The following is a 15,063-nucleotide window of genomic DNA, read 5'->3' as shown; positions in this document are numbered from 1 at the left end:
CCGTATCATCCTTTGCGGATGATACTAGGATCTGCATGAGGCTGTCATCTGCTGAGGACGCGGTTAACCTCCAAGAAGATATAAACAAAGTTTTCCAGTGGGCAACGGTAAACAATATGATGTTCAATGAGGACAAATTCCAACTACTCCGTTATGGAAAACTGGAGGAGATAATAACTAGAACAGAGTATACTACTGACTCCGGCCATACAATAGAGCGGAAAAATAATGTAAGGGACCTGGGAGTAGTAATGTCTGAGGATCTCACTTTCAAGGATCACAACAGTGCCACGATCGCACGTGCAAAGAAAATGATAGGATGGATAATGAGAACTTTCAAAACGAGAGATGCCAAGCCCATGATGATCCTTTTCAAATCACTTGTTCTCTCTAGGCTGGAATACTGCTGTACATTAACATCTCCATTCAAAGCAGGTGAAATCGCAGATCTAGAGAGTGTACAGAGATCCTTTACTGCACGTATAAGTTCTGTCAAGCACCTTAACTACTGGGAACGCTTGGAAGCACTTGACTTGTACTCGTTGGAACGCAGGAGGGAGAGATATATCATAATCTACACTTGGAAAATCTTGGAAGGAATGGTCCCAAATCTGCACACAGAAATCACTCCCTACGAAAGTAAAAGACTGGGCAGGCGATGCAAAATGCCCCCAATAAAAAGTAGGGGCGCCATTGGTACACTAAGAGAAAACACCATAAGTGTCCGGGGCCCAAAACTGTTCAACAGCCTCCCATCAAGCATTAGGGGAATTGCCAATAAACCCCTGGCTGCCTTCAAGAGAGAGCTGGACAGATACCTAAAGTCAGTGCCGGATCAGCCGGGCTGTGGCTCGTACGTTGGACTGCGTGCGGCCAGCAGTAACAGCCTAGTTGATCAGGCCCTGATCCATCGGGAGGCCTGGTCATGGACCGGGCCGCGGGGGCGTTGATCTCCGGAATAACCTCCAGGTAACCTCCAGGAAGGAGAGAGAGGAGAGTAAGCAGTGCTGGAGAATGTACTGAGGTCGTATATTATCCGCACAGCATCGATAAAACATCTAAATTATTAGAAACGCCTTAAAGCGCTTTGATTATTTTCCATGGAACGGAGAAGGGAGAAATACCTGATGATATATACAGTGCACAGAAGAATCATGAGGGTTTGGTCCCTAACCTGCACACTGTTATAACTTAGTGGAGGACAAGTTATGGGAGAAAGTGAAGAATAAATCCAGAAGAAAGCAGAGCCGCCAAAGATAAAATTAGGAAACACTCCCCATATTCGTGGTCCAAGAATCTACAATCAGCAGCTATTAAAAATATCGCTGGAACAAATTTTAGAAGACTTTAAGAGCAAGTTAGACTATCTTCTGCAAGTGTCTGAGCAACTAGATTGTAATCGCAGTGGGCCTACAGGCCGCTAGCACCAACAGCATGGCTGAACAGGCTGGGCTGTGAGAACAGAACCCTCGAACCCGGTCACAGGTATGTCTAAGTAGGTTACAAGGTATAGTTACATATATACATTTTATAGGTCGTATATGAATAGATAAAGGAGGGGAAAGTTAATTGTGTAGATAAGGAAAAAAGGGGAATGGCTATTTGTGTCTACAGGGGAGAGGAGATTGTGTCTACAGGGAAGGGCGAGGTTATTTGTGTTTACAGGGAAGGGGGAGGGTATTTGTGTCGACAGGGAAGGGGGGGGGGGAAAGTATCTGTGTCAATAGGGGAGGGATGGTTAGGGGAGGGACATTAGTGCAAATTTGACATAACTGCAGCTGGTGGCACTGAGCGCTTTAATCCAAAAAATATGAACCATAACACCGTTGCTGGAACACACCATAAGACCACAAATTATAAATTACAGTCAGACAACGTTTCAGCCAGTCCCAGATCATCATCAAGTCGTCAGTAGCTCTATAATGGTCCAGGACGGACCGAAATATCATCGTTCAGTTTTCATTTAGAGTTTATCTGTTCTCGTCTTAGACCTCCGCGCCATATGGAGGTTCTCTTTCATACATAAACAATCTCATCTCTCTCCTATTATAGAGGTGAGACGGCCCGAATATGCTGATGCTTCTTACAACACATCGTTAAATCTTGATTTTAGTAACGATATATGATGCTTGTTAATCTTTATATGTATGTTAATCTATGTTAAACAGCTCAGCCCAGAGATACAATTATATTTGTGTGACAGTAAGATGTTTTCCTTTCCCAGGTGTAAACAAAGAAGGTTGGATCCACCTGGAGGCGGGCGATGGCAGTGAGGCGACCTTCCTCGTCTCCATCTCTGATGACCTTGACCCTAAAGAAGTCAGAGGAGAGGTCACGGAAGCGACTCCAATTCACGGTTTTCCTCGGCTGCTGAAAGTGACAGAATTGGTAACTGAGGGTGATGGAGGTAATGAGATCTATGACATAGAAAGTACACAGCCAACTTTCGTAAATAAGGACTGTGACCCCCCACTTTTTGAACATCAGGTGAACGATATGCTACCTTTCGGGCATAAGGACAACGATGTAAAGAGTTTAGAACATCAGAGAAACAACAAACTTTCTTCCGGATACCAGAGAAACGATTTATCTTTCGGACACCAAGAAAATGACAAAATACCTTCTGAACACCAGAACAATATGATACCTTCTAGAGAGGAAAGAAGCGACTTGCTGCCAGATAAACTACCGGGAAGCTCTCAAACAATCAGGGATACTGGTCCTCGCCTCTCCTCAGCAGAAGTGTGTCCAAATCTGACTCGACTGTTGTCCCCTAATAACGATCCTGACCTCATCCCACCGAGCTATGACTTAGAGTGCAAGATGACTCCACCTGGGGCAATGTACACGCTCACCTACATCTACGAAACCCCTGGCAGGTACCACCTTGTTGCCTACTACAAGGAACGAACATCAGGGACAACCTTGTGGAGGAGGGAGGTTCAGGTGGAGGTGCAGGTGCTACAAGTGGTCTTAGGTGAGTGTTAATAACCTTAAGTGAAGCAGTGTGGAGTAGTGGGTGGAAGACAGGGCTTTCCAGGGGGAATGACCATCAGTGTCACAGTTATGTTCATGTCGTGCTCTTTAGCCAGACCTCGCCAGTTGGGCTTATAACGCAACGATAACAAACTGAATGTTAGTGTGTGTACTCACCTAATTGTGATTGCAGGGGTCGAGACTCAGCTCCTGGCCCCGCCTCTTCACTGACTGCTACTAGGTCCTCTCTCTCCCTGCTCCATGAGCTTTATCATACCTTATCTTAAAGCTATGTGTGGTTCCTGCCTCCACTACCTCATTTGCTAGGCTATTCCACTTCCTGACTATTCTCTGACTGAAGAACCACTTCCTAACATCCCTTTCACTCATCTGGGTCTTCAGCTTCCTCTCTGGAACATCCTCAACATCCTGTCTCTGTCCACCTTGTCTATTCCACGCAGTATTTTGTATGTCGTTATCATGTCTCCCCTAACCCTCCTGTCTTCCAGTGTCGTCAGGCCGATTTCCCTTACTTAACCTTTCTTCATAGGACATTCCCCTTAGCTCTGGAACTAACCTTGTCACAAACCTTTGCTATTTCTCTATTTTCTTGATGTGCTTGATTAAGTGTAGGTTCCAAACAGGTGCTACATACTCCAGTATGGGCCTGACATACACGGTGTACAGTGTCTTGAACGATTCCTTACTAAGGTATCGGAACGCTGTTCTCAGGTTTGCCAGGCACCCATATGCTGCAGCAGTTATCTGGTTGATGTGTGCTTCCGGAGACGTACTCGGTGTTATACTCACCCCAAGATCTTTCTCCTTGAGTGAGGTTTGCAGTCTTTGGCCACCTAGCCTTTACTCCGTCTGCGATCTTCTTTGCCCTTCCCCGATCTTCATGACTTGCATTTGGCGGGGTTAAATTCGAGAAGCCAGTTGCTGGACCAGGTGTCCAGTCTGTCCAGGTCTCGTGTGTGTGTGTGTGTACTCACCTCACCTAGTTGTACTCACCTAGTTGAGGTTGCAGGGGCCGAGTCCAAGCTCTTGGCCCCGCCTCTTCACTGGTCGCCACTAAGTCACTCTCCCTGAACCATGACCTTTATCGTACCTCTGCTTAAAGCTATGTATGGATCCTGCCTCCACTACATCTCTTCCCAAACTATTCCACTTCCTGACTACTCTGTGGCTGAAGAAATACTTCCTAACATCCCTGTGATTCATCTGTGTCTTCAGCTTCCAACTGTGTCCCCTTGTTGCTGTGTCCAGTCTCTGGAACATCCTGTCTTTGTCCACCTTGTCAATTCCTCTCAGTATTTTGTAAGTCGTTATCATGTCCCCCCTATCTCTCCTGTCCTCCAGTGTCGTCAGGTTGATTTCCCTTAACCTCTCCTCGTAGGACATACCTCTTAGCTCTGGGACTAGTCTTGTTGCAAACCTTTGCACTTTCTCTAGTTTCTTTACATGCTTGGCTAGGTGTGGGTTCCAAACTGGTGCCGCATACTCCAATATGGGCGGGGGTCGAGTCCAAGCTCCTGGCCCCGCCTCTTCACTGATCGCTACTAGGTCACTCTCCCTGAGCCGTGAGCTTTATCATACCTCTGCTTAAAGCTATGTATGGATCCTGCCTCCACTACATCGCTTCCCAAACTATTCCACTTACTGACTACTCTGTGGCTGAAGAAATACTTCCTAACATCCCTGTGATTCATCTGTGTCTTCAGCTTCCAACTGTGTCCCCTTGTTACTGTGTCCAATCTCTGGAACATCTTTGTCTTTGTGTGTGTGTGTGTGTGTGTGTGTGTGTGTGTGTGTGTGTGTGTGTGTGTGTGTGTGTGTGTGTGTGTGTGTGTGTGTGTGTGTGTGTGTGTGTGTGTGTGTGTGTGTGTGTGTGTGTGTGTGTGTGTGTGTGTGTGTGTGTGTGTGTGTGTGTGTGTGTATGTGTGTGTGTGTGATTGTGTGATTGTGTGATGTGTGTGTGTGTGTGTGTGTGTGTGTGTGTGTGTGTGTGTGTGTGTGTGTGTGTGTGTGTGTGTGTGTGTGTGTGTGTGTGTGTGTCTCAGTAGTAGTAACCAGTTACCAGTTACCAGTGTACCAGTAGATGACTCACTACCAACCGTCTCTGCCTGAGTCACTGTCTGTATTCATATTGTTGCTGACCTAGCAGGATTTCAAGCGCCCCCTCGCCCATGGGCACTCCTTAGTCAGTCTAGCCAAGGGGCAGAGAGAGGCAGGTTCGGCTGTGGCGCCCTTCCACATACTTCAGTTACAATATACGTACTTCCAGCCTACGTGAGTATTTTTACCCAATCCACGTGTTCGAACTCCCACATGATATGTGTGTGTGTGTGTGTGTTTTAGGTTTCAGGCATACCATGTTAATTCACAAGATTGTATCACCAATGCATAATATTTTCGAAAAGATCTATTTTTCGGACAGTTCAATTAGTTTGAGGAACTCGACTCTGCCTAAGCAAGAGAATAGGTGCCTATAATAATAATAATAATAATAATAATAATAATCTTTGTTTCTACAAGTACATGTACGAGGTATACAGGTCTAAGTGACATCAATGACATGCTACTATACAGAAAGTCCCTTGTTATGTAGAGCATTTCGGGCAAATTGGTCAATTTTGTCCCGGGATGCGACCCACACCAGTCGACTAACACCCAGGTACCTATTTTACTGATGGGTTAACATGGACAACAGGTGGCTTAATGAAACACGTCCTAATGTTGCTACCCGTACAGAGGATCGATCCCCGGACCTCGGTGTGTGAGCTGAGTGAGCTAGCAATCGAGCTACGGGACACATGATGAACGACTTTTCGTCCAAGGAATTAGAGCTATCTTTCTCTTTCTTGGATCGAATCTGATTTTCTCCCATTCACTGGGAAGTGTACGACCCTTACGGATTTAGCGCTCCCCTATGAATGCAGTAATAATCCTCCCTCATGACAGGTTCCTTGACGTTAGTGAAGGGAGCTTTTGATCCAAGGAATTAAACCTAGCCTCCTCTTCCTTGGATCGACCCTGATGGCCTCTCATTTCCAGACGTTGCAGGATTCATGCTTGTTCTGGTACATGCAGAATAAAGTACTCAGCGCACGCACCAGCCCTTCACTTATTTTTCCATTCCGTTTTCCCTCCCTTCCCATCCCTCCCTTCCTCTCTCTCTCCCTTCCTATCCTTACTTTTTCCCTCTCAACCCCTCTAATTTATTATTTCTAATCCCCCCATTTCTCTTCCAACCTTTCTACTTCCCTCCCTTCCTATTCATATCCCTTTCCATTCACACTTTTCTATCCCTTTCCTTCTCCTCCTACCCCCCTTCTTACACTTGCATCTCCCCCTTGCTTCCCTTCTGTTTCTATCTATTTCTCCCTAGCCCTCGCTCCCTCTACCTTTTTTGCTCTCCCTACCCCCGTCTCTTTTTTCTTCATTTCTCTCTCTTGCCCCCATCCATTTCTCCTTCCCATTCTCCTTCCAACACTTCCATCCTCCGTTCCTCCTTATTCTTCCACCCAACTATTCTCCCCCCCCCCTCTCTCTCTACTTTCCAACCTCCCTTCCTCCTTTTTCTTTTTTTCCTTTCACCCATCTACTCTCCCTCCCTCTCTCCTCTCTACCCTCCCTACCTCCCTCTTGTTTCTTCCCACAGACGCATGCATCATTATCGATTATCTATCACTATTCTAAATTATTTATTACCATTCAGTACCGTGCATGGCAATAATCTTAACGAGTCATTCATTTATTTCTCGTTACCCGCCTCGCTATTCATAGGACCTCATCCACTTTTCATTATTCATCGTGTCGATTGAGAAGATCAGAACTTTTTGTTCTTGTGATTGTTGTTGATGCAGGTTGTTGTGGTTGGGGCAAGGGGGCAGAGAAGACAAGACAAAAAAGGGTATAGTATAGTGGCGGGGAGGGGACGGTGGTGATGTTATTGGAGTCAGAATGATGGGGATGACGGACTGGGTGTCAGAATGATGGGGATGACGGACTGGGTGTCAGAATGATGGGGATGACGGACTGGGTGTCAGAATGATGGGGATGACGGACTGGGTGTCAGAATGATGGGGATGACGGACTGGGTGTACTGGGAAAGAAGCTTCAGAGAAAACCTATCCTATGATTCATGTTATGAATTTTGTGTATAAGAGCCGACTCACCAAGACGGCTTCTATGAAGGTTACTAAAGAGGATATATAGTTTTAGCAGAGGACCAGCTTATGGAATGGCTTCGATCTTTCACGCGACAGAAAAGAGCGTTGCTGGTGTCAGCAAGGCAAACATTTTGCATGCGTTATTTAAGAGGGGCAAATGCGATAGTAATTATGGAGACGGTAGATTATGGTGGAAAAATGAACATGTTATTAAAAGTCGAGGGAGCTTACGTGCCCCTTAATCCTCTTCCCCAGGATGCGTCCTACACCAGTTGCTTAACACTCTGGTATCTACTACTAGGAGCAGCAGATTTAATAAAACATGTCCCACGTTTCACTAGTGCCGGGAATCAAACTCCTGTCAAACAGTATGCGAGCAGACGCAGCTACCAAGTGAGAAGTAAGTTTAGGAGAGGTCTTTTAACCATGAAAGGAGGCAGTTTATAAAATCAGGAGGATAGCCATGACAAGAGCATAAATTGCGAAGAACGAAAATTTTAGAATCAAGAAATTGAGGATTACAAATGTTGATGGAGCAGAGGGAGAGAGACAATAACATTTCTCTTAACAGATTGTGCAGGTGAAGAAAAATAGTGAACATGCATGTCACTGTGCATGTTTGAGGCAGACGGGAAAAAAAATTAAAAAGTCAGAGAGAGGAGGACATGTGAGTATCAAGGAAATTTAGAGATATGTTAGATTCAAATTTAGTTTTAAACTTTATGTACTCAGTAAAATAAAAAGTACAACAAGAAAGATTTGGACGAGACAAGAGACGCTTTAAGAGACCATAGCCGTCCCATAAGTTGGTCCCATGATAAAGCTGTCTATCCCTCTTCTAGCCTTCAACAATGGATTGCCAACAAACCCCTGGATATCTTCAAGAGGGAACCAGGCACACTCTTCAAGCAGATCCTGATCAACCGGGCTGTGGTACATAAGTAGGATTGCGGGCAGCGGTCACTAACAGCTTGATAGATTAAGCCATCAACCGGAGGTCACCGCTGGGGCGGTGACCTCTGTAATTCTCCAGGTAAACATTCCTAACATGTACAAATCTTATTCCTGCTTTTGTCTCTGTTGAAGCTCGTCTTTCCCATTACAATGTCAAATGTTCTAATCTTCAGAACACTTGCAAACAACTTTGGCGTTTGGAGGACAAACTGGTCCATTAATATGGTCACTACAGTAATTTTCAGCCATGATTTGGACTGCGAATGGGAGGGAGAGAAAGGGGTAGAGAGATGGAAGAAGGGAAGGATTGGCGTGTTGTGATGAGGGGTGTGTGGGGAAAGGGAATAAATTGGGCGTAAAACGAGATACAAATGTATCAAACGGAATTACATCGATGTAACACAGAATTATGTCAGCATAACAAGGCATACGTCGGCACAACACTGAATCCCTTAGCAAAGCATGAAATACGTCCGCGTAACATAAAAATATGTCAGTGTTACACTACGTCGGCGTAATTCCCATAGAACGAAAAGAACATTTAAAAGACTTGAGTATAATAATATCAGCTGACCTGTCTTTTAAAGAACACAAAGCAAACGCTGCAAAAGCCAGGAAAGTGATAAGAGGATAATGTGAACTTTCAAAATATGAAAAAATACCAATAGTGACAATTCAGCTCTCAATGTTGATGTCTTTGTTCAAGGCAAGAGATAACAGTGGAAAAAATACAAAGTTTGCTGCCTACAGAGCGAATAAAGCATTGAAACTACTGAGAATGCCTGAAAGAACTGGGAGTGTACTTACTGGAGAGAAGGCGAGAAATACTGATACATAAAGAAGATACTGGAGGGCCTAGTCCCAAATCAGCACACTATCATAACGAACTGGAGAGAGATATGGAAGGAAGTGTAAAAGAGACCCAGTGAAAAGTAGTGAAGCCATGGGGCATAATAAGAGAATTTTGTCAATATCCGGGGCCTCGACTATTCTACCTGCTACCACCAAAAATCAGAAATCTTGTCGGAACAAGTTTGGAAGTAATCAAGAGGAAACTGGATCACTATGCCTACGGTGTGCAAGATCAACTAAGTTGTAACGGATATGGGGATCGGTGAAACACCAACAGCAATAGTCTGGTTGACAGGGCAACCAACACGAAGGCCTGGCCAGAAAAGTAATAAAATCCTCTAAACAAGTCAAAATCAAATCAAAAGTGGGCGGTCGTACACACACACAAACTGCAGACAGCTGATAGCAACAGCAGTCATCAGGTAAGTGTGTTCTTAGACCTAGCTGTAAGGACAGAACACTCAAAACTGGTTACAGGTATGTCACAGATATATCTCTTATCATTAAATTGAGTACAATTACGTGTACCCAGAGGGTACAGGTAACTGTACCCAGGTAACTAGTAGAATCCCACAAGGATCACCCCTGGCAAGCATACTCTTTCACATGTATGTCAGTGAGGAGAATTACCACTTACATGTCGATATCTGTAAGCGATGTAATTTAATGACAAGAGATATATCTGTGACAAACCTGTAACAAATTTTGAGTGTTCTGTCCTTACAGCTACGTCTGAGTACACACTTCCCTGATGACTGCTGTTGTTTCTTCTATACCCGAGACTCTTTGTCTTTTAATTACATCGTGAATTCTTGAAGCACTCTTCCCGCCATCCAGTCTTAAATTCCAGTTTGTGAATCCATCTACAGTGATAGTGTCGAATATCTATTGACAATCTAGGAATATGCAGACTGCCCATCCTTCTCCAGTTTGATTTTGGCCAGTCTTAACACCAACAGGCTAGCGAGGCTAAATTGACGTTTTCTTATCTCCAGAAATTCCAATAATAATAATAATAATAATAATAATAATAATAATAATAATAATAATAATAATAATGACATACAATAATAAAAGAGATGATAATTATATAAACAAACACTAACATCGTCAAGAATCAGAATAAATTTACATAAATCCAATAGGTTGCAATTTTACCAGAATTATAATTAACTTCGTCTCAAGAAGAGGCTAAAAAAAACTATTTTGCAATGAATGCCTTCAAGGAGGCGGAAGAAAAGTCAGTTCATTAAGGGCGAAATACACACTAAATTTCAGGGGAGATTTCCTCTGCTTGGGTCCTCTCCTTCTTGCTGGCACCTCCATCCTGTCTCTAAGCCTTCAAATATCTCACATCGTAAAAGACCAGAGTAAAAAACAGGAGATATTGTCTTGACAAGAAAAGCCAAGGAGTATTTATAATGCATTTTTGAAGAGGCGGCCATTGTCGAGGCTGCGGGCCCTTGTTGCCACGAGGAGCCAGCACGGGGTCCCCAGCACGGCGCACAGCACGGTGTACAGCACGGCTCCCCAGCACAGTGCATACCGCGGCCCCGTAGCATGGTGAACAGCACAATCCCAGCAGGCTCCCCCACCGCGGCACACAGCACGGCCCCCATCATGGCGCACAGCACGGCCCCCAGCACGGCGCACAGCACGGCCCCCACCACGGGCACAGCACGGCCTCAGCACAGCGTACAGCATGGCCCCCAGCAAGACGCACAGCACGGCCCCCAGCACGGCGTACAGCATGGCCCCAGCACGGCGCACAGCACAGTGCAAAGGACGGCTCCCAACACAACGGACATCACGGCTCTCAGGACAGTGCAAAGCACAGCACGCCCCAGAGTAAAAATCCCAGCAGTAGAGAGCATGGCTCCCAACACGGCACATGCATAGTACCCAGTAAAGCGCAAAGCACGGCTCCCAGCACGGACTCCTATAATGGTTTAAACATCGCCCAGCACGACGCAAAGCACGGCCCAGAGCAAAGAACCCATCACGGTCTCCAGCATGGTGCAAATCACAGCCCGCAGCACGGTAGAACCATCGTGCCCACCACAGCGTAAAGCACGGTCTTAAGCATGGTGCAAAGCACGACCTCCAGCACTGCAAAGTACTGTCCCAGTACGGCCACCAAGACTATCACTAATACTACCTAAAACATGGCCTGAACACTTCTACCAGAGTCGATTCCAGGGGTCACCGGCCCCACGTCCCGGCCTCACAGGAATGGGAAAGATTAAATCCTGGGAGCTGCTCCCAGCATAATGGGGATGAAACTGTAGCTATCTCTCATCTTGATCTGGATCACAACCTCATCTCTTATTATATAATGGGAGATACTTGTAACATACATGTGACCGGTTTCGAGGGGTTTTTCTACCCTCTCAAAACGGCTTGAGGTTAGGTTAGGTAATGTTCGTCAGGAAACAGGACATGTGTCTCCTGACGCGGGTCTTAGTCGGATGATGACCCGCCATTGGAGCTTTAGGTCATCTGACCGAAGCCTTCCGCTGGCTCGCCGGCTCATAGACATATTTCGATCTGGCATTTTGCAGAGGCAGAGTTCTGGTTTTTTCAGGAAGACTGCTGCACTTATCCAATATTTAAGATTTTGAATAAATGGTTCTGAAAACCGACAAGTTGACAAATGAAACACTTGTGTAAAATTTGGGTATATTTATCCTGGAAACGTTTCGCCAACCAGTGGCTTCTCAGTCTAATGCAGAGAAACTGAATAATTTTGATATGGGACGCCAGTGCTGTAGGTTTATAGTCTTCTGCAACTGACGTGCTGGCACCTTTGTGGAGTGGGGTTTTATTGTTTTTTTTATGGCCATGGGATTACCCCAGCGTCCAGGATACTTCTCCATAGAATATTTAAGGGAAGTTACAAAGGCTGCATGCAATTCTTGATGAATATAAAGATCCACTAGTCAGGATCTGGGGCAGAGTACATGGGGATGCAATCAATGACTTCTTCCAAGTCAAGTGGGATCAGGGTTATATGATATTATGGAGATGTTTGTTGCTTTTGCCCTGTCATTCATGAAATCATTTGTGTCGTCAATATTTTGACCGATGCATGATATCTGTAAACTACACTGACGTGTAGTTTACAGGTATTTCATCTATTATTTCAGTTTGTTGCAACTTTTATTTTTTTTATCTTGTTTCCACATACTTTATTGCCCCTATGATTCCATACATAATTTGTTTTTATCGTTTTTTCCCATATAATCCCTGACAAACCATCCGTGATACTTTTTAATCTCGCAGGGTAAACAATGGCTGTGTGTGTGTGTGTGTGTGTGTGTGTGTGTGTGTGTGTGTGTGTGTGTGTGTGTGTGTGTGTGTCTGTGTGTCTGTGTGTGTGTGTGTGTATGTGTGTATGTGTGTGTGTGTGTGTCTGTGTGTGTGTGTGTGTACTTACCTAGTTGTGGTTGCAGGGGTCGAGTCATAGCTCCTGGCCTCACCTCTTCATTGTGTGTGTGTGTGTGTGTGTGTAGAGGGAATGCTTTCATACGTAATTTGTTGGATGCATTTATATACCCCCAACAGTTTCTATCCCCCATCTCTCTGTCTGTCTGTCTCCCTCCCTCTCTCCCCATCATCTCCCTTATGTTCTCCCTCCCTACTGTCCCTTTCCTCTAATTTTTCTTCCTTCAATCTCCACCCTCCCACACATCTCTCCCCAGCCTTCTACCTTCCTCTCTTCCTTACTCCAACCGTCCTCTTCCAAACCCTTCAATCTTACCCATCCTTCTCTCCAACCATTCCCTTCCATCCTCTTTCTTTTCCCAACCTTCCCTCCCATCCTCTTTCTTTTCCCATCTGTTCATCCCACCCTTCCCTCCCACTTTCTTTTCCCCATCCTTCTCTCCCACCATTCCCTCCCATCCTCTCCCTGAGCGTGAGAAAGACCTCCATATCTTTATCCTGAAACGAGAATACTTGACAGATACGAGCAGAGAATTCTCATTAGACCAAAAATAGCGACAGACAGACACCGTATCTCTTTTTTCTTCATATATCCTGCGCAGCTGCACGTAAGGCGGGGAATAATCTGGTTGGGTAATTACCTTCTTGCAGTTTGTGTTGATTCATTACGTTGCTTTTCAAGAAATGATTCTTTGGCAATTTTCGACAATACTGCAAAAGTTAGTATATTTTGTTGGGTAAAAACATGTTATATATGTCGTGTTGAATAGGTAAAAACTGGTCAAATAGCAAGAACTCATTTAAAATTAAGTCTTTTCAAAAATTTTCTCTTATACGTTTAAAGATATATTTTTTCATCTATATTAATGTAAAAATTAATAATACGTACCAAAAGAATCTTAGGAAACTTACCTAACCTTATTATAACAAGCTTAAATTAATTTAACCTAATCGAATTAAATATATTTTAGATAAGTTTACAATAATTTAATAATAAAGAAACATAATGAAATATATTTATTTCGTTAGGTTCAGAATGATTTTTGCGAAATTATTGCATACACAAATTTTCGCTTGCCTTATTCGGCAAGAAAAGTGTTCCTAACTAAGGCACAATTAGCAAAGGAAACTAGAAACGAGTTTTAGGTCCGTCCATTCTCCCAGAAAGGGACTGAAAACTCCTCCAAAGTTCCCTCTACGAAACTTGAGTTAGCAGTGAATGCTCATCCATATTTATCCACATTTCGCCATCTCCCTCTTCAATGTTTCCGTCGTAGACACGGGCAAAATCTGCCCATAAAAGTGACTTACGTCTCGGGTGTACGTGGCGGAAAGTATGAATTACGCACATTTATTTCCTCTTTTAGTCCATTCGCTATTTCTGTCTTGCTTTTGTACCACTTCTTTCCCCTCGTTATTCTCACTTTCTACTCTTGTTTCCTCCTAATTTTTACCATACTTCTTTTAATTACGCTACATCAGTTATTTTATTACACTACATGCCTCTTTTTATTGCCCATTATTTTATCTCCTTCCTTCCTATTACACTTTTTTAATACACTTCTTCCTTTTTATTATGCTTCTTTCTCTTTATTAAGGTCCCTTTTTTATTGCATTACTTCCTATTGTAGTACTCCGTTTTATTACTCGTTTTATTATGCTTCTCCATCATTCTTTTTTATTACATCCCTCATTCCTTCTATTTATTTTACATTTTTATTACTCCTTCCTTTAGATTACACTCCTTTTCTCTATTCCTTTCCTCACTATCACACTCCTCTTTCTCTACTCACCTTCTTTATCACATTTCTCTTTCACTTTCTTTACTTTTCTTTTGTTCATTTGATGCATTGTTTCCTCTACTCTATCTCTTTATTATACTTCCCACACTTCTTTACTCTTCCTTGCCCCTCTACCTCCTCCTTACCATCTGCACTCTTCCTCTTTTTCTTTTCATTTCTTCTTTCTCCTATTCGTCCCCCTCCTCCGCCTCCTCCTCCTCCTCCTCCTCCACCTCAGCCTCCTCCGCCTCCTCCTCCTCCTCCTCCTCCACCACCTCAGCCTCCTCCGCCTCCTCCTCCTCCTCCCACAATTGTCAGTGAAGGGAAAAATTACCCGTCTGTTAATCTTCTTTTTCCAGGAAGAGGAACAAGTCTCTTGATATGTTCATTTATAGTGTTGATACCAGACTCACTCATTCTCTATCCTCTCTTTCCTTTCTCTACCTCTTCTCTCTCTCTCTCTCTCTCTCTCTCTCTCTCCGTAAATTTCGTCTTCAGGTGTTAAAAAAAAGGTTGGCTGAGTAAGGAAAATCCCTCCCTTTCAGGTGCTTTATTAGAGAGGCTGAAGGGAGGCAGTTTATGTAAGATGAAACCTGCTTTGGTACGAGTGTTGTTGACATGAATAGACAGTGTACGTGTTGGGGAGGGGAGGGGGTATGGTAGGGGTCTACAGAGTTAAAAGGAAGGATGGGGAATCCGTTGTATAGGAAAGAGTCCCTTGTTTATTAACTGGGGAATGTAAGAGTGGGGATACCTTTCCTGGTGTAACTGATCCTGCAGACATACCTCTCCTTCAAGAGGAAGGAGAGGAAATGCTAGAGCTAGTAACTAATACAGTCACACAGGATTTTTTTTTTAAAAATGGGCTATATCAACATTGT

The 15,063-nt window shown here is 44.1% G+C and overlaps 1 protein-coding gene across 1 annotated transcript in view; it reads left to right on the top strand.

Annotated features, from left to right (window-relative positions):
* The window catches only part of LOC128704200 (uncharacterized), a 308,440-nt gene that overhangs the window by 112,153 nt on the left and 181,224 nt on the right, over positions 1-15,063 (top strand). Inside the window, exon 4 of the mRNA XM_053799257.2 lies at positions 2,225-2,977. Coding sequence (XP_053655232.2) covers positions 2,225-2,977 — 753 coding nt within the window. The remainder of the gene's footprint in view (positions 1-2,224; positions 2,978-15,063) is intronic.

This window comes from Cherax quadricarinatus, chromosome 66 (genome assembly GCF_038502225.1).
Source record: "Cherax quadricarinatus isolate ZL_2023a chromosome 66, ASM3850222v1, whole genome shotgun sequence".
Classification (NCBI taxonomy): domain Eukaryota; kingdom Metazoa; phylum Arthropoda; class Malacostraca; order Decapoda; family Parastacidae; genus Cherax; species Cherax quadricarinatus.
The sequence above is the reverse complement of the archived record's forward strand: the minus strand, read 5'-3'. Positions and strand labels throughout refer to the sequence as shown.